The 20,542-nt window shown below is 37.5% G+C and overlaps 1 protein-coding gene across 1 annotated transcript in view; it reads right to left on the bottom strand.

Moving 5' to 3' along the window:
• The window catches only part of FRK (fyn related Src family tyrosine kinase), a 98,256-nt gene that overhangs the window by 9,984 nt on the left and 67,730 nt on the right, over positions 1-20,542 (bottom strand). The window contains exons 3-5 of the mRNA XM_039222574.1: positions 9,213-9,376; positions 7,194-7,362; positions 2,410-2,568 (exon numbers count right to left, since the gene is read on the bottom strand). Of these exons, the coding sequence (XP_039078505.1) occupies positions 2,410-2,568; positions 7,194-7,362; positions 9,213-9,376 (492 nt within the window). The remainder of the gene's footprint in view (positions 1-2,409; positions 2,569-7,193; positions 7,363-9,212; positions 9,377-20,542) is intronic.

Consider the following 20,542-nt stretch of genomic DNA (forward strand, 5'->3'; position numbering starts at 1 on the left):
AGAGGGTGACCACTGAAGGACTCACTGTAATGGGAATGTCTGAGGACAGACTTCTCAGAAGTGAGGAAGGGAGTTACATGGAGGGGGTGGAATTCAGATGGAGGAAGGGAAAAGCGTGAAGGGCCTGAAGCAAAGTGCACCTGGAAGATAGGAAGAGAAGCAAAGGACAGTGCAACTGACATAGAGTGAACAAGGGAGACACTGGGCTCTCCCAGTGGTCAGTGAGGTAATGTGAGGTAATGTGGTCAGTGAGGTAATGGAGAGCCAGGCCATGTAGGACCTTATGGGTTGTATGTACAGAGAGAACCAGTAAGAGTCACTGAAGGCTTTGAGCTGAGGGAAGACACAATCTGATTTACCTTTTAACAGGCTCTCTCCACCTCCTTTGTTGAGTGGAGACCGAGGGGAGCAAGAACTAAAAGAGCGAAACCATTTAAGAGGCTGTTGTATAATGCAGGGAAGAGCTGATGTCAGCTTGGACCAAGGAGGAGTGCTGAGAGGTGGCAAAATCCCAGATATATTTGGAAAGAAGCCAATGGGGTTTGTAGATTAGTTAGATAGACACTGTGAGAAGTAGAGATAACCCAAGAGATTAGGCCTGAGTATTGACATTGTCAAAAAAAAAAAAAAAAGACCACAAGAGTAGCAGAGGACTGGGCATACTTAAGATCAGTTTTGGACATGACTGTTTTGAGATTTTTAATGGACACATGGAGTAGAAATTCTGGCTGTTCACAAACATTTTTTTTTTCTCTCTCCTTGCAACCACTTTAAAGGATTGCACTTCCCCATTCCTTTTGACTTGATTTGACCAAATGGAAAAGGGCACAGAAATTATCTCTCCATCTCCTGGTTGGAGCTCTATGAGCCAGAATGAGATTAGTCCCATGCCTTCCCCGCCAAGGTGATCAAAACACCTGAGTCACCAACCAATCGATTTTGCACACATAGCATGTGCAAGAAATAAATGCCTCTGGGATTTGGGAGGGGCATGGGGTGCATCATACCTATGTTATTCAGAGAACTATTCAAGTAGAGTAGTCAAGAAGCCAGTTGGATGTATGATTCTGAAGTAATGGAGGGATGTAATTTGAGGAATCTTTGATACATAGATGTCATTTAACATTGAGACTGACTGAGATTAGCAAGGGAACTGGTGATGCTGCAAAATTCCAAGATATTAAGAGGTCTGAGAGATAAGAGAAATCACATAGATGGGAGAAGAACCATCAAAAAAGATAGGAGGAAAAGCCATTGAGTGAAGTGTCCTGGAAGCCAAATGAAGAAGTATTTCCAAAGGGAAAGAGTGTCCATTGAAATAAATGTTGCCAATAGGTTGGAGGACTGAGAATTGAGTGTTAGACTTGTCACTGTGACCTTGACAAACCATTTTTGTTAAAGATGGGCCCAAGATAACTACTGTGCTTCTGTCCCACGGAATAAGGCAAAAGGGGGCAATGAATGAGGTTAGTTTCTCTATGGTGGCTAACATAGTCTGATATCGTTAAATTTGAAATTCTCATGCAAAGGAGCTAGGCATATTTTTTAACAGCATTTAACAGTCCCATGTCCTTTGTTCTTCCCCAGTTTTGCAATTTAATACCACCAGCTTCACAAGTCACCTTGAAATCAGAGACTACTCTTATCTTTCTAATATCTTTGTTCCATTATTCTCACCTCCCTTTACCTCCGCACATTCTATCAGTACCACTCTGACATTTCAGGAAAGCAACAGAAAAAGTCTCTTTTTTAAGCATGAATTATTCTCTCAGTACTTGATCTCCACTACTTTGAACATCTCATTTTAATACTCATTATATTGTTGCTTATTAAATTATTCATTTTTAATAAACATCAAAATTTCACAATGCCCTTACGTCTTCTCTGACTACAGGAAGCAGATGTAGAAATAAAGCAATTGTATATTTCTGCTTTATAGTATGAAAATTCTAATGCTGCTTAGCAGTGGAAGTATTTTAAACACCAATAACTATGATGTTAACACTGGCAAATGAAAAAGAATGAGGGTACCTCTCCCTCTCTTTCCCCAAAAGTATCCCATGTCCCTAATTCTGAGCCATAGAACAAACTGGTCCATGACGGATTATGTCCTATTAGTTATTGCAGGAAACAAAGCATCACGCAAAACACCTATTCTTCAGTTTTCTACATTACATTTACGTCCTCTGATATGTCTGTTGTGAACAATTTGTTCTTCACTACATAAATATTTTCCCTCCTTTTGAACACACAGCATATATCCTATTAAAAAGTAGTTGAGCCATTCATTCTCTCAGATATACACATAGTAAATATCCTTTGGGTTATAGAAGGCTTGCTAAATTGACATTTATAGGACTAGTTAAACTAAATTCCTCTTTTCTTCCTTTTATTAAGTCTTTAGCTTACTTTGGAGATATTCTTGCAGACTTCCATGTCTCATCAACTCTGTAATAATATAAATTGGATCTTCTAAAGTGCAAACAGCATAAAGCTGGATAAGCTTTGGATGTCTTAGGTTCTTCATTATCTGTGCCTCCCTCAGGAAGTCTTTTGGATCCATTGAACCTGAAACAAAAAGAAGAGGAAATCACTTTCTGTTATTGAGGCATTCCTATCCTCACAGCAGTCTGGTAGGGATCACCAAGATTGCTAACTGCTTCTCAGTAAGATAAGAGCATTGGTGTCACAAATCTTCAGATTTATCAAAGAAGAGAATCAGTCCAGCAAGGACAACCTAATAACTGATGTATTGATGCATCAAGGGTGTGTAATTTATGTGTTATGACCTGTAGGTGAAGAGATGTTGATTCAGGTCCACGTGAGAAATGAAGGAAAAAGGAGAGACTGGCAGTCTAATTGATAAAACAAGGCAAGCAAATTAAGAACACAAAAAGAAGACATTCTATTAACATGAATGTTGAAGGACACTGAATGTTTAATTACTGCAACCAGAGCTTTTTGGTCCAGGATCCAGGGAAGACTGATAGCTGCCCTGTCCTTGGTACCCACTGTGGGAACAGCTGGATAACAATCCTGAAGCCATGACATTCTGCCATATTTATGTCCTTAATTCTGTAGGGACATATGGTAAAGGCCACATAGAAAACATTCAAGGGATACACTCCAAACTGAGTGTTTTTTGCACTAGTCTTTTATGCCTAACTTGAAATTGATCTTCAGCATTTTCTCCTGTATTACTACTTTCTTAGTCAGACTCTTAGTAGATTAACCAAATGATAAGGGATACAGTATTGGGGCCTATTTTGAAGCCTAGCCTACAACTAAATTGTATTTTAATGGCTCAACTCTTACTTTGCAAAGTGCCAAGTAGTTAATAACAAATAAAATCTAAGAGGAGAAAGGATACTTGCAGTTTACATTTTACCAGTAATCTAAAAAAAAATCTTTCATTCTTTTTGAGGAAATGATGTTTCAGAGGTATTGCTGTAATTGAAGGAATACTGTCATTTCATATCTCAGTATTCACTATGGATAGTGTGAATATCATTGCCACTGATGCTCAGAGACTGTCCCATTAACCAGTATCTCATTATGAAGACTTCACAACTGATATTTGAACCCAGGCAAGGAAAAGCTTTGACATTCTAAGATAACAGTTTGACTTATTTATTAATATGAAGTCAAGAAGAGTTCCATATGACTTGCAGATCATTTCACATAAAGCATTTAGGCAGTCCATCCTTTGGTATTCCCTTGAGAGTCTAGAAGTTCAGAACACAGGCTTGATTTAACGCCAGATTCTGGGCAAATTCTAGCTCTTGGTGTAATCTTCAACGAGTTACAAAATGTCTCCAAACTTCAATTTCTTCATTTGTATAACATGGCTAATAACCTTACTGATATCATAATATCATTATCATTAAATAGCAATAACTATCACATATATGTTCAATTACTGTTGGCCACTATTTGTATTATTATTAATAAACATACTCTAGGAAAAACCAAACAGATCAACTATATTTTTTCACAGACTGAGGAGATGAAGGGGCAAGGACTCACTGAGGAAGAGTAAATAAAAATGACCTATTCTCATTTCCATCATGATCTTCTGTGCCTCCTCAGCTCCATCCCTACCATTGGTTTGCTCCACATAATCAAATAGGATTAAAATTTTGAATCATAGTGGCAAAATGGAGCTGATAATCAAAGAGGCACCCAAACTATCATGAAGGACTCTCTTCTTGTTAAATTTAGATTGGCCTATGGTCAAATATGGATATAGTGGGATTCTCCCCACCCCACCCCCGAAATAATCTGATTCATTAAGCTTCCAGTGATAATAACAATTATGGTCACCATTCAGGCAGTTTATATACACAATATGTTTCTACTCTAATGCTTTGGTAGCCATCAGATTTGTGGAATGCAGGACACTCAAATCATTGCCAAATCAGACTACCCACAACCGCAGTACATCAGGAGCCTCTGCAGGTGAAGGCTGCTCAGAGCACTCCACAGCTACTACCGTTGCAGCTGACCAGCTACACAGTAGAGACCCAATTTCAACTCAGCTAGTAATGCAACATTAAATATTAATTTTTCCCTGTCAAAGCCACTGTGGGAGTTGATTTCAGGCTCGTCTTTATTGCATGGTAGTCTGCTAAGCAATAAATAGCTGCTAAGATTGATTAATGGCCCCAGTGAAGTGAAGACATTTAACCAATCACCAAAGCTGTTTGCTGCTATTACACTGTAAATCAATAATAATTATTCCTGTTGGAGAGAAAGCTATCGTGGCTTTTTTTTTTTAATATAAGAAATGTGGATTTTTTTTTTTGGTTGTTCTTTTTTGACCTCCAGAAGGCCTTCCTTAGAGAGCAGTGTTAGAATGAATACCTAGCTACTTCGTTTGGGAAAAGAATGATTAGATTGGACCATAGAGTTTAGGCTCAACTGTCAACAAGATTAAGATTCAAAATAATATAGATGCAGGGATTGTGAAAATCTCTAGTGCTAGAATAGATCATCCTCACCCGGAGTGCTCACGTGGCATCTGGCCACTTAAAAGTGCTTCTCTATCACTTCATGAGGCAGGTGTAAATGCTTGACAGACGTCCTGTACTAGCGAATCTGCACTTCCGTGGACATCGGTCAGCATCCCCATTGAAGCTAACATTTATTAAGATCTCACCGTATATATTTTATGTACATTGACTCAATTTGTCCTCATAAAACTCTATGAAGTAGGAACTATTATAATTCCCACTTCCAGATGAGGAGATTCAAAAGATTAATACATTGTCCAATGTCCCAGAGGGCAGAGGCAAGGTTGAACTCAGGTCTATTTTATATCAAACTTTATGCTCTTACTATTACACCAGAGGAGCCCAGACTTTCTTGGTTCATGGCATCCTCATAGTCTCAGTAACTTTTTCCATGATATGCCCCTAAGCCAAAATGAATACCTAACAGTTCTATTGATTACTTGGTTAAATCAAAGCAACTCTAAAAGTATCTGTGTTCTAACAACTTAATACCCATTTTAAAAAGTAATACATGTGGATCTTGCATGTGACCTGTCACCACCAAAACTCAGTTTCACAGAGATATGATGTCACCAAAAGAATGTAACATGTCTAATACTGAAACAATGAACTACCTTATGGGATAGCAGTTTGTGTGGTATTCAAGCTATTTACCTCAAAACTTTTAAATATCCTGTGGCACCCCTGTGAATTCACTATGGTGACCCAACGTGCCTTGGCACACAGTGTGAGAACCATGGTGTTATGCCAGACTGCTATTCAATAGCACCCAGGTGTTCAAGTTCTGCCATCAGGAGGCTTTCAAAACTCTTATGAATTCTGGTTAGGTAAAGAATGAGAGAACTAATTTCTAGCCTCTGGTTATTATTCTTACCTATGTTATTAGATGTAGATACGAGGTGACTACAGTAATGCTGTACTTTCATAGAATGTTACCCCTGGAGTGTGATGCAATAATGATGGATGTGAGTTCAAATTCTAGGTCTTGCATTTACTGACCTTATAATAATAATAATAATAATAACAATAACAATAATAATAATTAAAATAAGAACAGTTTTTCTTGATCACTTACTATGAACCAGACATTTTTCAAAGCATTTCCACTAATGACCCAATTTAATCTTCGTAATAATCCTGCTGGGTTGGCCTTAATATTATCTCTTTCTTTGCAAAGAAAGCCTTGCATTTATTCAGCCTGGCTAAATAAATATTATTTTAGTACACTCACTTTTAATTTCCATGATAGGAAAAAGGAAGATGGGTGAAAACACAGTTCCTACATTTCCAAATATGAGGTCTTTTAGATAGATCATTTTACCTTTTAACCCGAAGAAATTAGTATTTAATAAAATAGTTTCTCCCTGAAGATCTCCAAGGTTCTATTGATTTAAGTATTGTTTTAAGTATTTCCAGTAAAGTCACCTTTTTTAAAGTTTATTTATTTATTTTGAGAGAGAGAGAGAGTAAGTACCTGTGTGCATTGGGGAGGAGCAGAGAAAGAGGGAGAGAGAATCCCAAGCAGGTCAGCACAAAGGGCTGTCAGCACGAAGCCCAATGCGGGCCTCAATCTCAAGAACCTGAGATCATGATCTGAGCCAAAATCAAAAGTTGGACACTTAACTGAATGAGCCACCCAGGAACCCCTAAAGTTAACAAAGGCTGGGAAAAAAATGGGGAGAGGAACCATCCAAACTCCAAAGAAGAGATGCCTGGTTGAAGTCTTGTATTGGGGATATTTTAAGACTTAGCTGATCACAGGCACATGCTCTTACCTTTAGATCCTAAAACGTGTTATGCTTTATGGTCACGTGGGCCAGAGAATGTGATTATAATACTTTCTTGGTGCATGTATTGGCTATCCTGTGACCTCTTGGACGTTTACAGTGGCAAGGTGAACTTATAAAAATTAACAAATGCTGGGGTGCCTAGGAGGCTTAGTCAGTTAAGTATCCAACTCTTGGTTTCAGAGCTTAGGTCATGATCTTGCAGTTTGTGAGTTCAAGCCTCACATCAGGCTCTGTGCTGACAGAGCAAAGCCTGCTTGGGGTCTGTCTCTCCCTCTTTCTCTGCCCCTCTCCCACTCGCACTGTCTCTCTCTCTCTCTCAAAATGCATAAACTTAAAAAAATTTTTTTAATTAACATATGCCATTTAACCTTTGACATTCTCATTCTCATACCTGGTTTTAATGTTTTTACTGCTACAGGAGTGGTATTGTTCCATAGGCCTTCCCACACTTCACCAAACTGACCAGATCCTAATCGCTTCAGAAGCTGTATGGACTTGCGGTCTATCTCCCACTGGTCCACGGTTTTATACGACAAATCATAAGTCACTGGTACTTGTACCTGTTTCACAGAATAATTGGAAAAACTATAAGAAAAAGATTTGACAATTTTTTGATTGAAAATAATAGTCTAGGCACTTTTAAATTTTTTTTAATGTTTTATTTATTTCTGAGAGAGAGAGAGAGAGACAGTGTGAGCAGGGGAGGGACAGAAAGAGAGGGAGACACAGAACCTGAAGCAGGCTCCAGGCTCTGAGCTGTCAGCACAGAACCCGACATGGGGCTCGAACCCACGAACCATGAGATCATGACCTGAGCCAAAGTCGGACGCTCAACCAACCGAGCCACTGAGGCTTCCTAAGTCTAGGCACTTTTAAAAAGAGACATCATTTTTAAAACCCAAATATTGTAAATTTTATTCTAATTACTTTAAAAATGGAAAGCAATTTTGGCAGAATCTGTATCATTACCTCTTCGAGCTGATCTCCTCCCTAAATCTTGCCACATGAGGTCCCTTGCTGTCCATCTGCCCCACCCCACACCCAATGCTACCCCTGCCTGGGTCTGGCAAGATCGTCCTCTGCTTCTTTCTCTTCCTCTGCCAAGCTAAATCCTCCCAATGTTAAGACCCATTTGAAGTTCCACCTAATCCACAATTACCTCCCAAGTTCCTTGGCCTATAACATTTACCATATGTATCATATATTTTTGCATAATTAAATTTTTCATCTTATTTTCAATTTGTTTATTTGTTCATTCAATCATGTACTTGTTCATTTAGTAGATAAAAAATTTTCAAGCACCAACAAGGCAAGACCCCTGCCCTCTGAGTGTTCATAACCCAGTTCACCATCTCCTCCGCCAAGTCATTAGCATTTTGAATACACAGAAGGTCATTTATGCTTCTTTATGAACACTTTTCAACAATATTGGTTAAACAGAGTATTTTCTGATACTTTTGTGTCAGGTAAGCTACTCTTAGCATGAGCTTACCCTTTCTTGTGGGGTCATTCATGCTTATTCCATCCAAGATGTACATATTCACACCAAAGTTGCCCTTGCAGGATTTAAGTCAATGAATTCCCTACATATTGGATAATATTCTTCATCTTCTACTTGCCCATAATATTTTGGTCAGGCATCACCAGGAAGCCTTCAGTGATCATGCAGGCATAAACCACAGACATGGCTGTGCTGTGGACAGGACATGAGAGACTAAACTCTGATGAGGAAGCTGAAGTTTTACCCCACTACCATGTAAGTCCACTACATAACTTTAATCAACTTAGGTAAAACATGCAACAATTGAATAATAACAGGTATAGATAAGTTTGATAAATGTTGTTCAGCCTGGCCAAACTATTATAACAGTTACTTAAGTGATATCTCTATATAGACAACTCAGCCAGATAATGAGCCTAGTAATTTCATATTAATATTCCTGAAAACAGATCTAAATAATTACATTCTGGCACATCCTCACCCCCTCCAGCCATATCGGTAAGTGCTCCGGTGGCAGGATACCAGATTAATTCCTTAGAGCAAAGGATGAATATTTTCTGGCTTCAATGAGTACCTAAGATCAGGGGTTGGCAAACTTTTTCTGAAAAGAATGAGATAGTAAATATTCAGATCTTTGTAGGCCATGAGGTTTCTGTTGCAGCTATTAAATGCTGTTCATACAGAGAAAAGTCAAAGGCAAATTTTAAATGAACATGTTCCAGGAAAACTTAGTATTTCAAAAGTAAGTGTGGGACAGTATTAGCTCAGAGGCCATGGTTCATCTATTCATGCCATAGGTAATCAAATGACCCCTTTTTTTTTCTGAATGGACTTATCACATGGCAAATACTCCAGTGTCTAAAGGAAAAGAGTTAACCTCAAAACTAACACAGCTTGAAAGCATTTTACCTTTAAGCATGGTTTTCTTAGCTGGACACACAGGCCATCGCTTGCCTTGGTGTAATGGCTCACAAACTCATTCAGTGTTGCAAAGGTTCTTTTCTGGGTAAGGAAAAACGCCCCTTCATCCAGTCTTCTGATCCTGTAGTGTTTCACAACCCCTTCATCTAAAACTGGAACCCAAAATAAGTCTTATTAATATACTTCTTATCAAAACCAAGCAAATTTACTTGTTTTGCAGTGATAGTTTCAACACATGGAATAAAATTTTCATAAATTCTGTTTATTTCTCAACTTTGTTTTGGAAAAGATGTCAGGAAGTTTACAGAAGACATATAGCAGAATAAAAAGGGGAAAGAATTGGTAAATCATATTTTAAAGGAAACAGAAGATAAAAATAAAGGAGTGAGATCTCCACTTAAAAAACTAAGCTTTGAAGCCTATTGGACTTGATTAAAACAAGCCATAAAATTGACTCTATCATTCTAGGGGTTTCTGGCTGGCTCAGGGAGTAGAGCATACGATTCCTGATTTTGTGGTCAGGAGTTCAAGTCCCATTGAAAAAAATTGACTCTATCATTCTGGCAATGCAAAGAGGGAAATATTATCAGTCTCAGAAATCACAGTGTTCATAAGATTAAATCACAAAACTTTTTTCAAAACAGCTCAACTTTTCCTGGTAGAGAAACCTGGGAGGATTTTCTCCCATGAAATCCTATAAAGTGGACACTGAAATAGAATAAAACAGTGTCCTCAGGACTATCCAACGATAACATCAGGAATTCTGCAGGGCCGCTTATTATTCTGTCTCTTAATGCGAGATGATAACAGAATGTGCAAGCACAGTTCAATTAAAGCAATTCTACAGGGCCCAAAATAACGCAATCCATGCATGCAACTTTCCAACACTATTGTGCGATCCAAGGGCAAGTACCGTAACAGCTAGTGGAATAGACTGCATACCCTTTTTCAAATCATCTGACTTATAGCGGATTTCTTGCTTTTGCCTGCCAACCATTCTCCCTTCTTCTTCCCTTCTCCCTAATAGCAACCTAATTTTTTTTCAGAGCATCATTGCTCCTCTGAAAGCATGTGGTCAGAGGTTATCGGTACCAACCTTGAGCCAAGGAATGTACAATCAGAGCTGAGAAGACTCAATTCCAGAACTTGTGCTACAGAGCTCCAGGAAAACAGGAAGAAGTCTGTTGTTACAGTTGTTGTTTTGGTTTGGTTTCTGTTTTACTGCTGCGAGTTTGGAGCTAGGGCAAAATCTTGCCCCAGGCAAGGAGAAAGCTTTGCCTAGAAAGTTCTTTCCTTGATGTGGAAAGTGAAGCTTAGCCCCTGCAGCCAGGCACACTTGGCTTTTCAGCTTGAACAATCAGTCACCTTTTTTACTTAAACTAGTTTGAGTCAGGTTTTTTGCACTTGCACTCAGAATACTGAATAATGCACTTCATAAGCTATTCTTTCACTTAGCCAAGTTATTGGTAAGTATTGAGCAGCATTTACCAGGATACAGATATTCGTAATTCCTTACTAAATATAGAAACTTATGTTTCAATAATCGGTCATGCTGGAGCAATGCTCTCTTGAAAGGAAAGAAAACTAAGAAAATAGCTCAATCCCAGTTTGGAAGTTTATTGAGGGCATGCCAATGGCTAGGACAATGTTTTCCTCACAAGATAATTGGCGCACGTCACAATTGCTAAAATATAAAAACACAACATCACGTATTGCCAAGGAAGTAGAGTAAGTGGAACTCTCATACACAAATGATGAAAGTGTAATTTTTACAATCACTTTAGAAAACTGTCATGCTCTACTAAAGATGAACATAGTCATACCTATAGTATAGCAATTCCATTCCAACATATAACCAACAAAATGTACAATATATACATCAAAACACATGTAAAAAGAATGCTTTTAGCAGCGTTATTTGTAAGCATCTAAACCTGGAAACAATCCAAATGCCCATCAACAGTAGAATAGACCAATAAATTATTTTAAGTTTGTTCAGGGAATACGATACAGATTTGTAAATGACTGAACCATAAATTCATGCATCAACATGAATGAATCTCACAAACACAAAAATATAGTTCCCTTATTTAAAAACTAGTATAACTATTGATATTTGATGTCAGACTAGTGTGTTGATAAGATTCTCTTTCTTGACTGAATGCTGGTTTACATGCATGTATTCACCTCATGAATGCTCATCAAACCAAACTCTTATGTACAGTGTATTTTTATTACACATGTAATACCTCAATTTAAGAGAATTTTTAGGGGCACCTGGGAGGATCAGTAGATTAAGCTTCCAACTTCGGCTCAGGTCACCATCTCATGGTCTGTGAGTTCTGGCCCTGTGTCAGGCTCTGTGTGGACAGCTCAGAGCCTGGAGCTTGCTTCAGATTCTGTCTCTCTCTCTCTCTCTGTCTCTCTCTCTTTCTCTCCCTCTCCCAAAAATGAATAAACACTAAAAAATGTTCTAAAGAATTTTTAATGGTTATTTGCTCTAGTTCATGGACAAATAGGACATCAAGTCCCCAAAATGCTACATCATGGCACATGCTGAATCATTTCAGTCTAGAAAATTTTTAAGGTAAATTTGGATATCAAATTTTCTCGGTAAAGTGTTCAAAGAACATTAACTTTAAGCAAAATAACTTTCTGATAAGCATTGTGAAAAACCTAGTTACAAAGTGTCCTCCTAAATAACTGAATTAATTTGTAGTATAAGAATATCACTTAGGGGTGCCTGCGTGGTTCAGTAAGTTGAGCATCCGACTCCAGCTCAGGTCATGATCTCGCGGGTTGTGGGTTTGAGCCCCGCATCGGGTTCTGTGTTGACAGCTAAGAGCCTGGAGCCTGCTTCAGATTCTGTGTCTCCCTCTCTCTGCCCCTCCCCTGTTCATGCTTTGTCTCTCTCTCAAAAATAAATAAACATTTGGGGCACCTGGGTGGCTCAGTCGGTTAAGCATCTGACTTCAGCTCAGGTCATGATCTCACGGTTCGTGGGTTCGAGTCCTGCATCGGGCTTTGTGCTGACTGCCAGCTCAGAGCCTGGAGCGTGCTTTGGATTCTGTGTCTCCCTCTCTCTCTCTGACCCTCCCCTGCTCACGCTGTGTCTCTCTCTCTTAGAAAGAAATTAAAAACCATTTTTAAAAAATTAAAAAATAATAATAAATAAATAAACATTTAAAATAAATTTTTAAAGAATATTAGTTATAAGCCTGAAAAATACAGAGGAGTAGCAAACACAAATGAAAAATTTTTTGAGTGTGTGATGCTGAATTTGAAGATAGCCTTTTTATTACAGCATCAACAATACTAATGTAATCAACACACCAGACAAGCACAACTAATAATGTAATAACATCTTCTTTTAAATGCTCTTCCAATAATATTCAATAAGAAAGACAGTTTCCTGAACAAAGCTTTTCTGATCACATTTAATTATCAGTTCAGCTTTCACTTAAAGTCACAAATGCAGTCTCAACTCAAACTTAGATTGCCCAGTTGAAGATATTAATCAAAGCACTCCACTATTCAATTTAATGGCTAATCTGTCTTTTGAGGTCTGCATCAGGCTGAAAGGCACCAGTGGGAAAGATAGGTGTGGGTGGCTGTCTCTCTTTCTCTGCCTGGAGTTGTTCCTTGCTCATAGCCTTGCCAGCCAGGATTTAAGTATCTAGGATAAAGGCATAGAAAGGAGATAAAGAATAAGGAAGTCCTTCTTGGACTGGCACAGTCTAAATCAGCATCAACTCTCAGCCTGGCAGATGTTCAAACTGATTCCTCTCTAAGAACATGTACCCTCCCTCCTAAGATGCAGGTGTCCGCTAAGCCTCCTATGCCCTAATTGCTTTTCAGCTTCTGTTTCTTTAGCAGTTTACCATCCACTCTAATCCTTACAGGTCCCCTGTCATCTTCTGGCAGAAGTCCTCTTGAGCAGAACACCAAACTCCTCCAGACCATTTATCTACAGGCACTTTTGCTCATGTACGAGGTCCACGTATGGTCCTGAGATAACACTCACACACTCTTTACCCTGACAATTGCTAGGAAGACTGACTGATGGCTGCACGGCACCTCCGTCCAACTGCTACAAACTGCTTTAGCCTACTCAGCCATTGGAGTCAGGCTCCAGTGTTGTATTTCATCAACTTCAGAGAGTGGAGAATAAACTCTCAGAGTGGATTTCTCATTCGGTTTGTGGTTCCACTCATCTCCCTGGGAAGATCGGAGGGACTCATGGTGTACCAATAGCTTTTTCCAAATGCAAAATGCCTTGATCAAATCATTCTTCTCTTTTACTATTAGCAGCCTTTTAAAATCACCAACAAGTTGAAGGACCCAAGAGCTGTAATACCTTTCTTGACAAACTCTGAGTATGACGATTTAGCATTGGAATTTTACTTCCACTGTATCTTGACAGCTGTAGTCAAAAATTCCATTTAATATTCTGTAATACTCAAATTCATTGAACCAAATGCTATGCTAAGCACTATAGTACATTATCTCTTTTTTCCCTCATAATAGCCATATAAGGTAGACATTAATAGGACTGTTTTGTAACTCATAAAAGCAAATAGGTGATATTGCCAGGATTCAAATGTAAAGACCTGTGATTTTAAAGCACCTTATAAATACAGAGTTTCAGATAGTAGATCTAGTTGTCTAATAAAACACATCCAATTCATGACTGTAAAATCATGTCATCTGTTTGTATTACATATAACAAATCTAAAGACTCCACCAAAAAATTGTTGGAACTAATGAACAACTGTAATAAAGTTGCAAGATACACATCAATATAAAACATTCATTGTTTTTCTATATACCAACAAAAAAATATCAAAAACAGAAATTAAAATAAAAATCCCCTGGGACACCTGGGTAGTTCAGTTGGTTGAGCGTCTGACTTTGACTCAGATCATGATCTCATGGTTTGTGGGTTCCAGCCCCGCGTTGAGCTCTGTGCTGACAACTCAGAGCCTGGAGCCTGCTTTGGATTCTGTGTCTCTCTGTCTCTGCCCCTCTCCTGCTCACACCCTGTCTCTCTCTGTCTCTCAAAAATCAATAAATGTTAATAAATAAATAAATAACATAAAATAAAAACCAATTTACAATGGCATCAACAAGAATAAACTACTTAGAAATAAATTTAACCAAGAATGTGAAAGATCTATACTCCAAAAACTATAAAACATTGATGAAGAAATTTGAAAATACACATAAGTGGAAGGATATTCCACGCTCATAGATTGGAAGAGTTAATATTATTGAAATGTCCATACTACCCAAAGTGTTCTGCAGGTTCAATGCAATCCCTATCAAGATTCCAGGTGCATTTTTCAGAAATAGAACACACAATCCTAAAATGTGTAGGGACCCACAAAAGACCCTGAAAAGCCAAAGCAGTTGAGAAAGAACAAAGCTGGACTCATTACACTTTCTGATTTCTAACTATACTACAAGTCTATAGCAATCAAAACAGTATGGCATTTTCATAAAAATATGCACAATGATACATGAAACAGATAAGATAGCCCAGAAATAAACCCATGCACATACAGTCAACTAGCTTATGACAAAGAAGCCAAAAACATAAAATGAGGAAAGGGCAGTCTCTAATAAGTGATTCTGGGAAAATGAACAGGTACTTCAAAGAATGAAACTGGACCCCTACCTTACACCATAGCAAAAATTGTTTCAAAAATGACTGAAAGACTTGAATGTGAGACCTGAAACCATAAAACTAGAAGAAAACATAAGGGCCTTGTTGGTCTCAGTCTTCGTGATGATTTTTTGGGTTTGACACCAAAAGCAAAGGCAACAAAAGCATAAATAAACAAGTAGGACTACATCAAACTAAAAAGCTGTAGAGAAAAGGAATTAACAACAAAATTAAAAGGTATAAAATGGGAGAAAATATTTGCAAACTACATATTCAGAATGTATAAGGAATTCTTACAACACTATGTCAAAACAAAACAAAGCCAATTTAAAAATGGGCAAAGGACCTGCACAGACATTTATCCAAATAAAAGAGACAAACAGGGGCACCTGGGTGGTTCAGTTGGTTAAGTGGCCAACTTCGGCTCAGGTCATGATCTTACGGCCCGTGAGTGGAGCCCTACCTCAAGCTCTGTGCTGACAGCTCAGACAATGGAGCTTGCTTCGGGTTTTGTGTCTGGCTCTCTGTCTCTGCACCTCCCCGCTTGCATTCTGTCTTTCTCTCTCAAAAATAAATAAACATTAAAAAAAACTATTAAAAAAAAAAAAAGACAAACAAACAGCCCACAGGTACCAGGAAAAGTGTTCAGCATTGCTAATCATCAGGGAAATGCAGATCCAAATGACAATGAGATATCAACTAATACCCGTTAGAATGCTATTATCAAAAGATAAGAGATAACAAATGCTGGAGGATGTGGAGAAAGTGAACCCTTGTATTGTGCACTGCTAGTGGGAACATTACATGGTACAGCCACTATGGAGTTTCCTCAAGAAATTAAAAATTAAACCACCCTATGATCCATCAATCTCACTTTTGAGTATATATCCAAAGAAAACACAATCATTATTTCAATGTTCACGGTAGCATTATTCACAATAGCCAAGGTATGGAAACAACCTGAGTGCACTGACAAATGAATGGCTAAAGAAAATGTATTCAGCATTTAAAAAGAAGGAAATCCTGTCATTTGCAACAACATGGATGAACATGGAGGGCATGTGCTAAGTGAAATAAGCCAGACAGAGAAAGACAAATACTGAATGGTATCATGTACATGTGGAAATTTAAAAAAATTAATAAAGTTGAACTAGAAATGAAGAGGAGAAAAATGGTTGCGAAGAGCTAGGGGATGGGGGAAATAGGAAGAGGTTGGTAAAGGTTACAGACTTTTAGTTATAAGATGAATACAGTGTGAGGATCTAAAGTATAACATGGTGAGTATAATTGATAACACTGTACTGTATAATTGAAATTTGCTGAGACAGTAGAACTTCAATGTTCTCTTACAAAACCAAAAAAAAAAAAAGGTAAATATGTGAGGTAATAGATATGTTAATTAATTCAGTGGGACCAATCCTTTCACAAAGTATGTGTATGTCAAATCATCAGTTTAATAAATATCTTACAATTCTGTCAATTTTTCTTCAATAAAACTGAAAAAAGAATCACGTCATCTGCACGATGATTCACCAACTCTTGAATTTGAAGTGAAATATAAGCTTCTGAAATGTCTGCTGCAAAATTAGCTAGGTAATTATTCAAATACTCAGGATAAGACTTCTCTGGAATTTTATTTTTAAAAGGAGGAGAACACTTAGCCCCAGAATATACATAATATTAAAGGACAGGCATTCATATTTATATCCTTTTTAAAAATGTTTGTACATAACACAGAAATAACTACTTCATCCACCATATCCAGAATGGATATTTATATAGGGTTCATTCAAGTTTTCAACTTAAATAAGACTAAGAGACTAAATACATATACAGTTATGAATATATATATACACACACATATATATATATATATATATCTGATTTACAAATAAGACCACAGAAGCTACATCAGGAAAATCCAATACATTTTAGTCTGGATGAAAGCACTTTTAATATTGTATTTTTGAGTAATCAAATCCAAAATATATGATTGTTTTTTTAAAAATGGTTTTAATTTGATAGTAGTGAGACCACATATTTGCAAGTTGTCATTTCTAATAAAGATTGCATTCAGAGGGTCTCAGAACTAGGCAGAAATGAATTTTCTATTTTTTTTCTGGTTTGCCATGATCTTTATTATTGGGCCAAACCTATTTCAAGTTCTACAGAATATAAGTGAATGATAATGTTTGTGCCATTCTTATTGTGAATGACGGAGTTCAGACTAGTTAAGCATTCTAAGTAGTTCATCTGCAAAAACCATAAGGCTAACTATAAAATATAATGAAACCATCCATCAACAAACTCAGGAGCATCATGACTGAATGAATTTAGCTAAAAGGCCAAGCATCCTGAGTTTACATCTTGACTCTCATTTATGCTGTTTGACCTAGGGGAAAATGTTTCACCTGTCAACAGATTAATCTACCAGAACATGTCCAAGAATTAGGATATATTGCAGAGATGTAGGTAAGCATGTAGGAGGAGTAGATTAAAGGTTTGTTGAATGTTGAAAGAATTCACCTTTTTCTTCCCACTAACTTCTGTAAGGACTGTGTCACAGGTTACGTGATTATTTGGCCACCTTCACATCCAGAGTAACTAATTCTGGGGGAATATGTGTAATATAGATGGAATCTTTTGATTTCAGTTCTATTTGCCAGACTCAAATGCTTTTCTTTATTTTTTTTAAGTTTATTTATTTTGAGAGAGAGAAGGAGAGAGAGTGTGCCAGCAAGGGAGGGGCAGAGAAAGAGGGAGAGAGAGGGAATCCCAAGCAGGTTCTATGCTGTCAGCGCAGAGCCTGATGCGGAGCTCGAACTCACAAACTGTGAGATCGTGGCCTGAGCTGAAATCAAGAGTCGATGCTTAACCAACCGAGTCACCCAGGAGTCCTAAAATGCTTTTCTAAGTGGTGGATGGCAGATACAGAAGTCCAGCTTTCTCCTAATGGTGAGATCCTAGTTTATATCTTCTCTGATGGTAGAAGTGTTTGCTGCTACATAAAGCAGTGCTGACAGCTTTCATCTAAAAGCATTTTCAAGGAGTTCTGTCCCCATTCTACCACACCATTAACAGACGATTCAGTACATACTACATCATTAGGAAATCCAAGATATTCCAAAATTAGGTTTTTTAAAAGACTTACAACCTCTAGAAATGAACTTCAGAATGCAATATGAACGTAAAGTTAGAGACTATGTCTGCAAGACATGAAGACAACCTAGTAGCCCAGTGAAAAATATCAGTAAAATGAGTAGTTTGGCATTTTATAGATAAACAAATAGTTGATTGAGCAGATTTTCATTTTTCAGCTGATCTTCTGGCATCATCTGGGCACAGTCTTATTCCTCTTGACTGATAATAATCTGTTCCCATATTGAGTAAAACAATATGACTTAGTTGATTGAACAAAGGATTGAAAATCAAGAACTCACTGCCCTAATCTTATTTCACCAGTGACTCGTTCTTTGACCTTAGGCAAGGAATTTCATTTCAGTTTCCTTATCTAGAAAATGAGAATAATGATCTTATCTACAGACCCCCACAGGGACAGTTTGAGTGTCATTATTCACAAAGGATGATAGATATATCTAAATGTGTAATGTGTGAGTACTATGGTAGAATATCAGTACACTCAAATAGCTTTGTCAACAAAAGAGAGCCACTTAGAAAGTAAAATATTCCATTCTTGGCACAATAATGATTATGTTCATAGTGGCCACTAAATATATTAAGTGAAGAAATTGCTCTTAAGTCTGTGTGAGAGTGTGCTTTTTCTTGCAAACTCCTGTTTATTAGTACTTTTCAAAACTGTTCTGAAGATAATCACAGTATCCCCTCCTATACCATTGCCTCAGAAATCATGCTGACATTGGTCTACACCACTAAGTAAATAACATTTAATTGAGTTATTATATTGTCTCCCCATTAAAACAGAACTTGAGACACACACTCATTGTACACTCTATTTTGTTCTACAGCAGATACGGTCAGATCCCAGTATGAACTATTTTGAAAGGAGAAAGTACATCTGTCTTAAAATATTTTAAAAAGAATCATGCAGAAGAGTTGTTATCTTGTTTTCTTGGAAAACGAAACACACACAATGCAACCAAGGGGAATAAACAGAACCATTTTTTATGCACACAACTCAACTAGTGCATCCCCAAGGACATTCGCCTTCCAGCCAGGCATATTTCAGAGTGCTGTGGACATTGGTCAGTGAGTCTATTAAACTGGCAGGTTGAGCTAAGTGAAGACCCATTAAGAGAATGGCTTCATTAGCCGACTCAGAAAAATTTACTAAAAGTGCTATTTGAGGAAACGCCCAATTACTAGGTACCTTTGCAAGTCAAAGACAACAAAATCAGTTATCCTAACACACACAAATGGACTATCTTTCCTATATTTCAGAGCACAGAAATCATGAGCCTGAACCAAATATCTGTCCAAATACTTATGACATTTTTGAGAAAACTATTGGTCTTATCCTCAAGACCCTTATGATCCTTCTAAAAGTAAGCCAAACTCCCTTTCAAAGCTGGCTCTTAAATTTTCAGAACAGAACACTAATTGTATTGTTTATACATCTTAACAAGATGAATATCTGGGGGTGCATGGCTGGCTCAGGCAGTAGAGCATATGACTGTTGAGTTCAGGGTTGGATGTTCAAGCCCCACATTGGGTGTGGAGCCTACTTTAAAAAACAAACAAAGAAACAAACTAACTAACTAACTAAAACTAAAAAAAAATTTTTTAAAGATGAGTAGCTCTTTAAATTAATAGTACATAACTGTAACACTGACTATGTGCCAGGTAACTGGGAAGTATGTCCCACAGTTTCCTATGAAAATGGCTTTTGCAGCATCTGATATTGCAGAGAAACTCTCCAGGAAACCTGACTCTTTATTCCTCTTGGGACTCTAATGTCTCACTCAATATTATATCTGCAATAAATCACCAGGAATTTACATACTCGGATTATATTATCTCAGTTTCCTACAGAAGATCTTTCACTGGGTTCAGATTTAATACGACATGCAAGCCAGTGCTTCCACTTTTCAAAACTTACCCTAAGGAAATAATCCAAATATTGACGTTCATTTATTTAACTATGTCCCTGCTTTGTTCCAGAAAGACTCAAAGGCTTGCATAAATTATCAAAATAAAATAAAATTTAGAGTAAGTGGATGAAGGAAATAGGACAAAAGGTGAAGGAAAGAATGATACTCTAGGAATGAGGTTGGTATGCTTTATGTAAGAGGTGCTCTTTACATTCCAATCGATGTTTGCTAAATGTGTACAAAAGATTCGACTCTGAATTTCTGGCAACTCACAGCCAGGAGGGAAACACATTCAGTTACCTGATTCCCTGAAGAACATAGTAACACACTGTTACTCAAAAACAAAAACACAAAAACAAAACAAAACAAAAAACACAACTATTCCTGAAATTGAAATGAGAAATTTCTCATTTGGTCCTCATAAAGAAAACACAGAAAATGGAAAAAAAAAAAAAACAACAAAACAAACAAACAAAAGACATAAGTAAACAAACAAAACACAGAAAATGTAATGAGTAATATCAGCAGCAGCATTCTTATTATAAATACACCAATGCATTGCAAAGGGGTGGCTCTTACAGCGT

The sequence above is a fragment of the Hyaena hyaena genome, unplaced genomic scaffold (assembly GCF_003009895.1).
Source record: "Hyaena hyaena isolate Hyena2069 unplaced genomic scaffold, ASM300989v1 scaffold_1159, whole genome shotgun sequence".
NCBI lineage: Eukaryota > Metazoa > Chordata > Mammalia > Carnivora > Hyaenidae > Hyaena > Hyaena hyaena.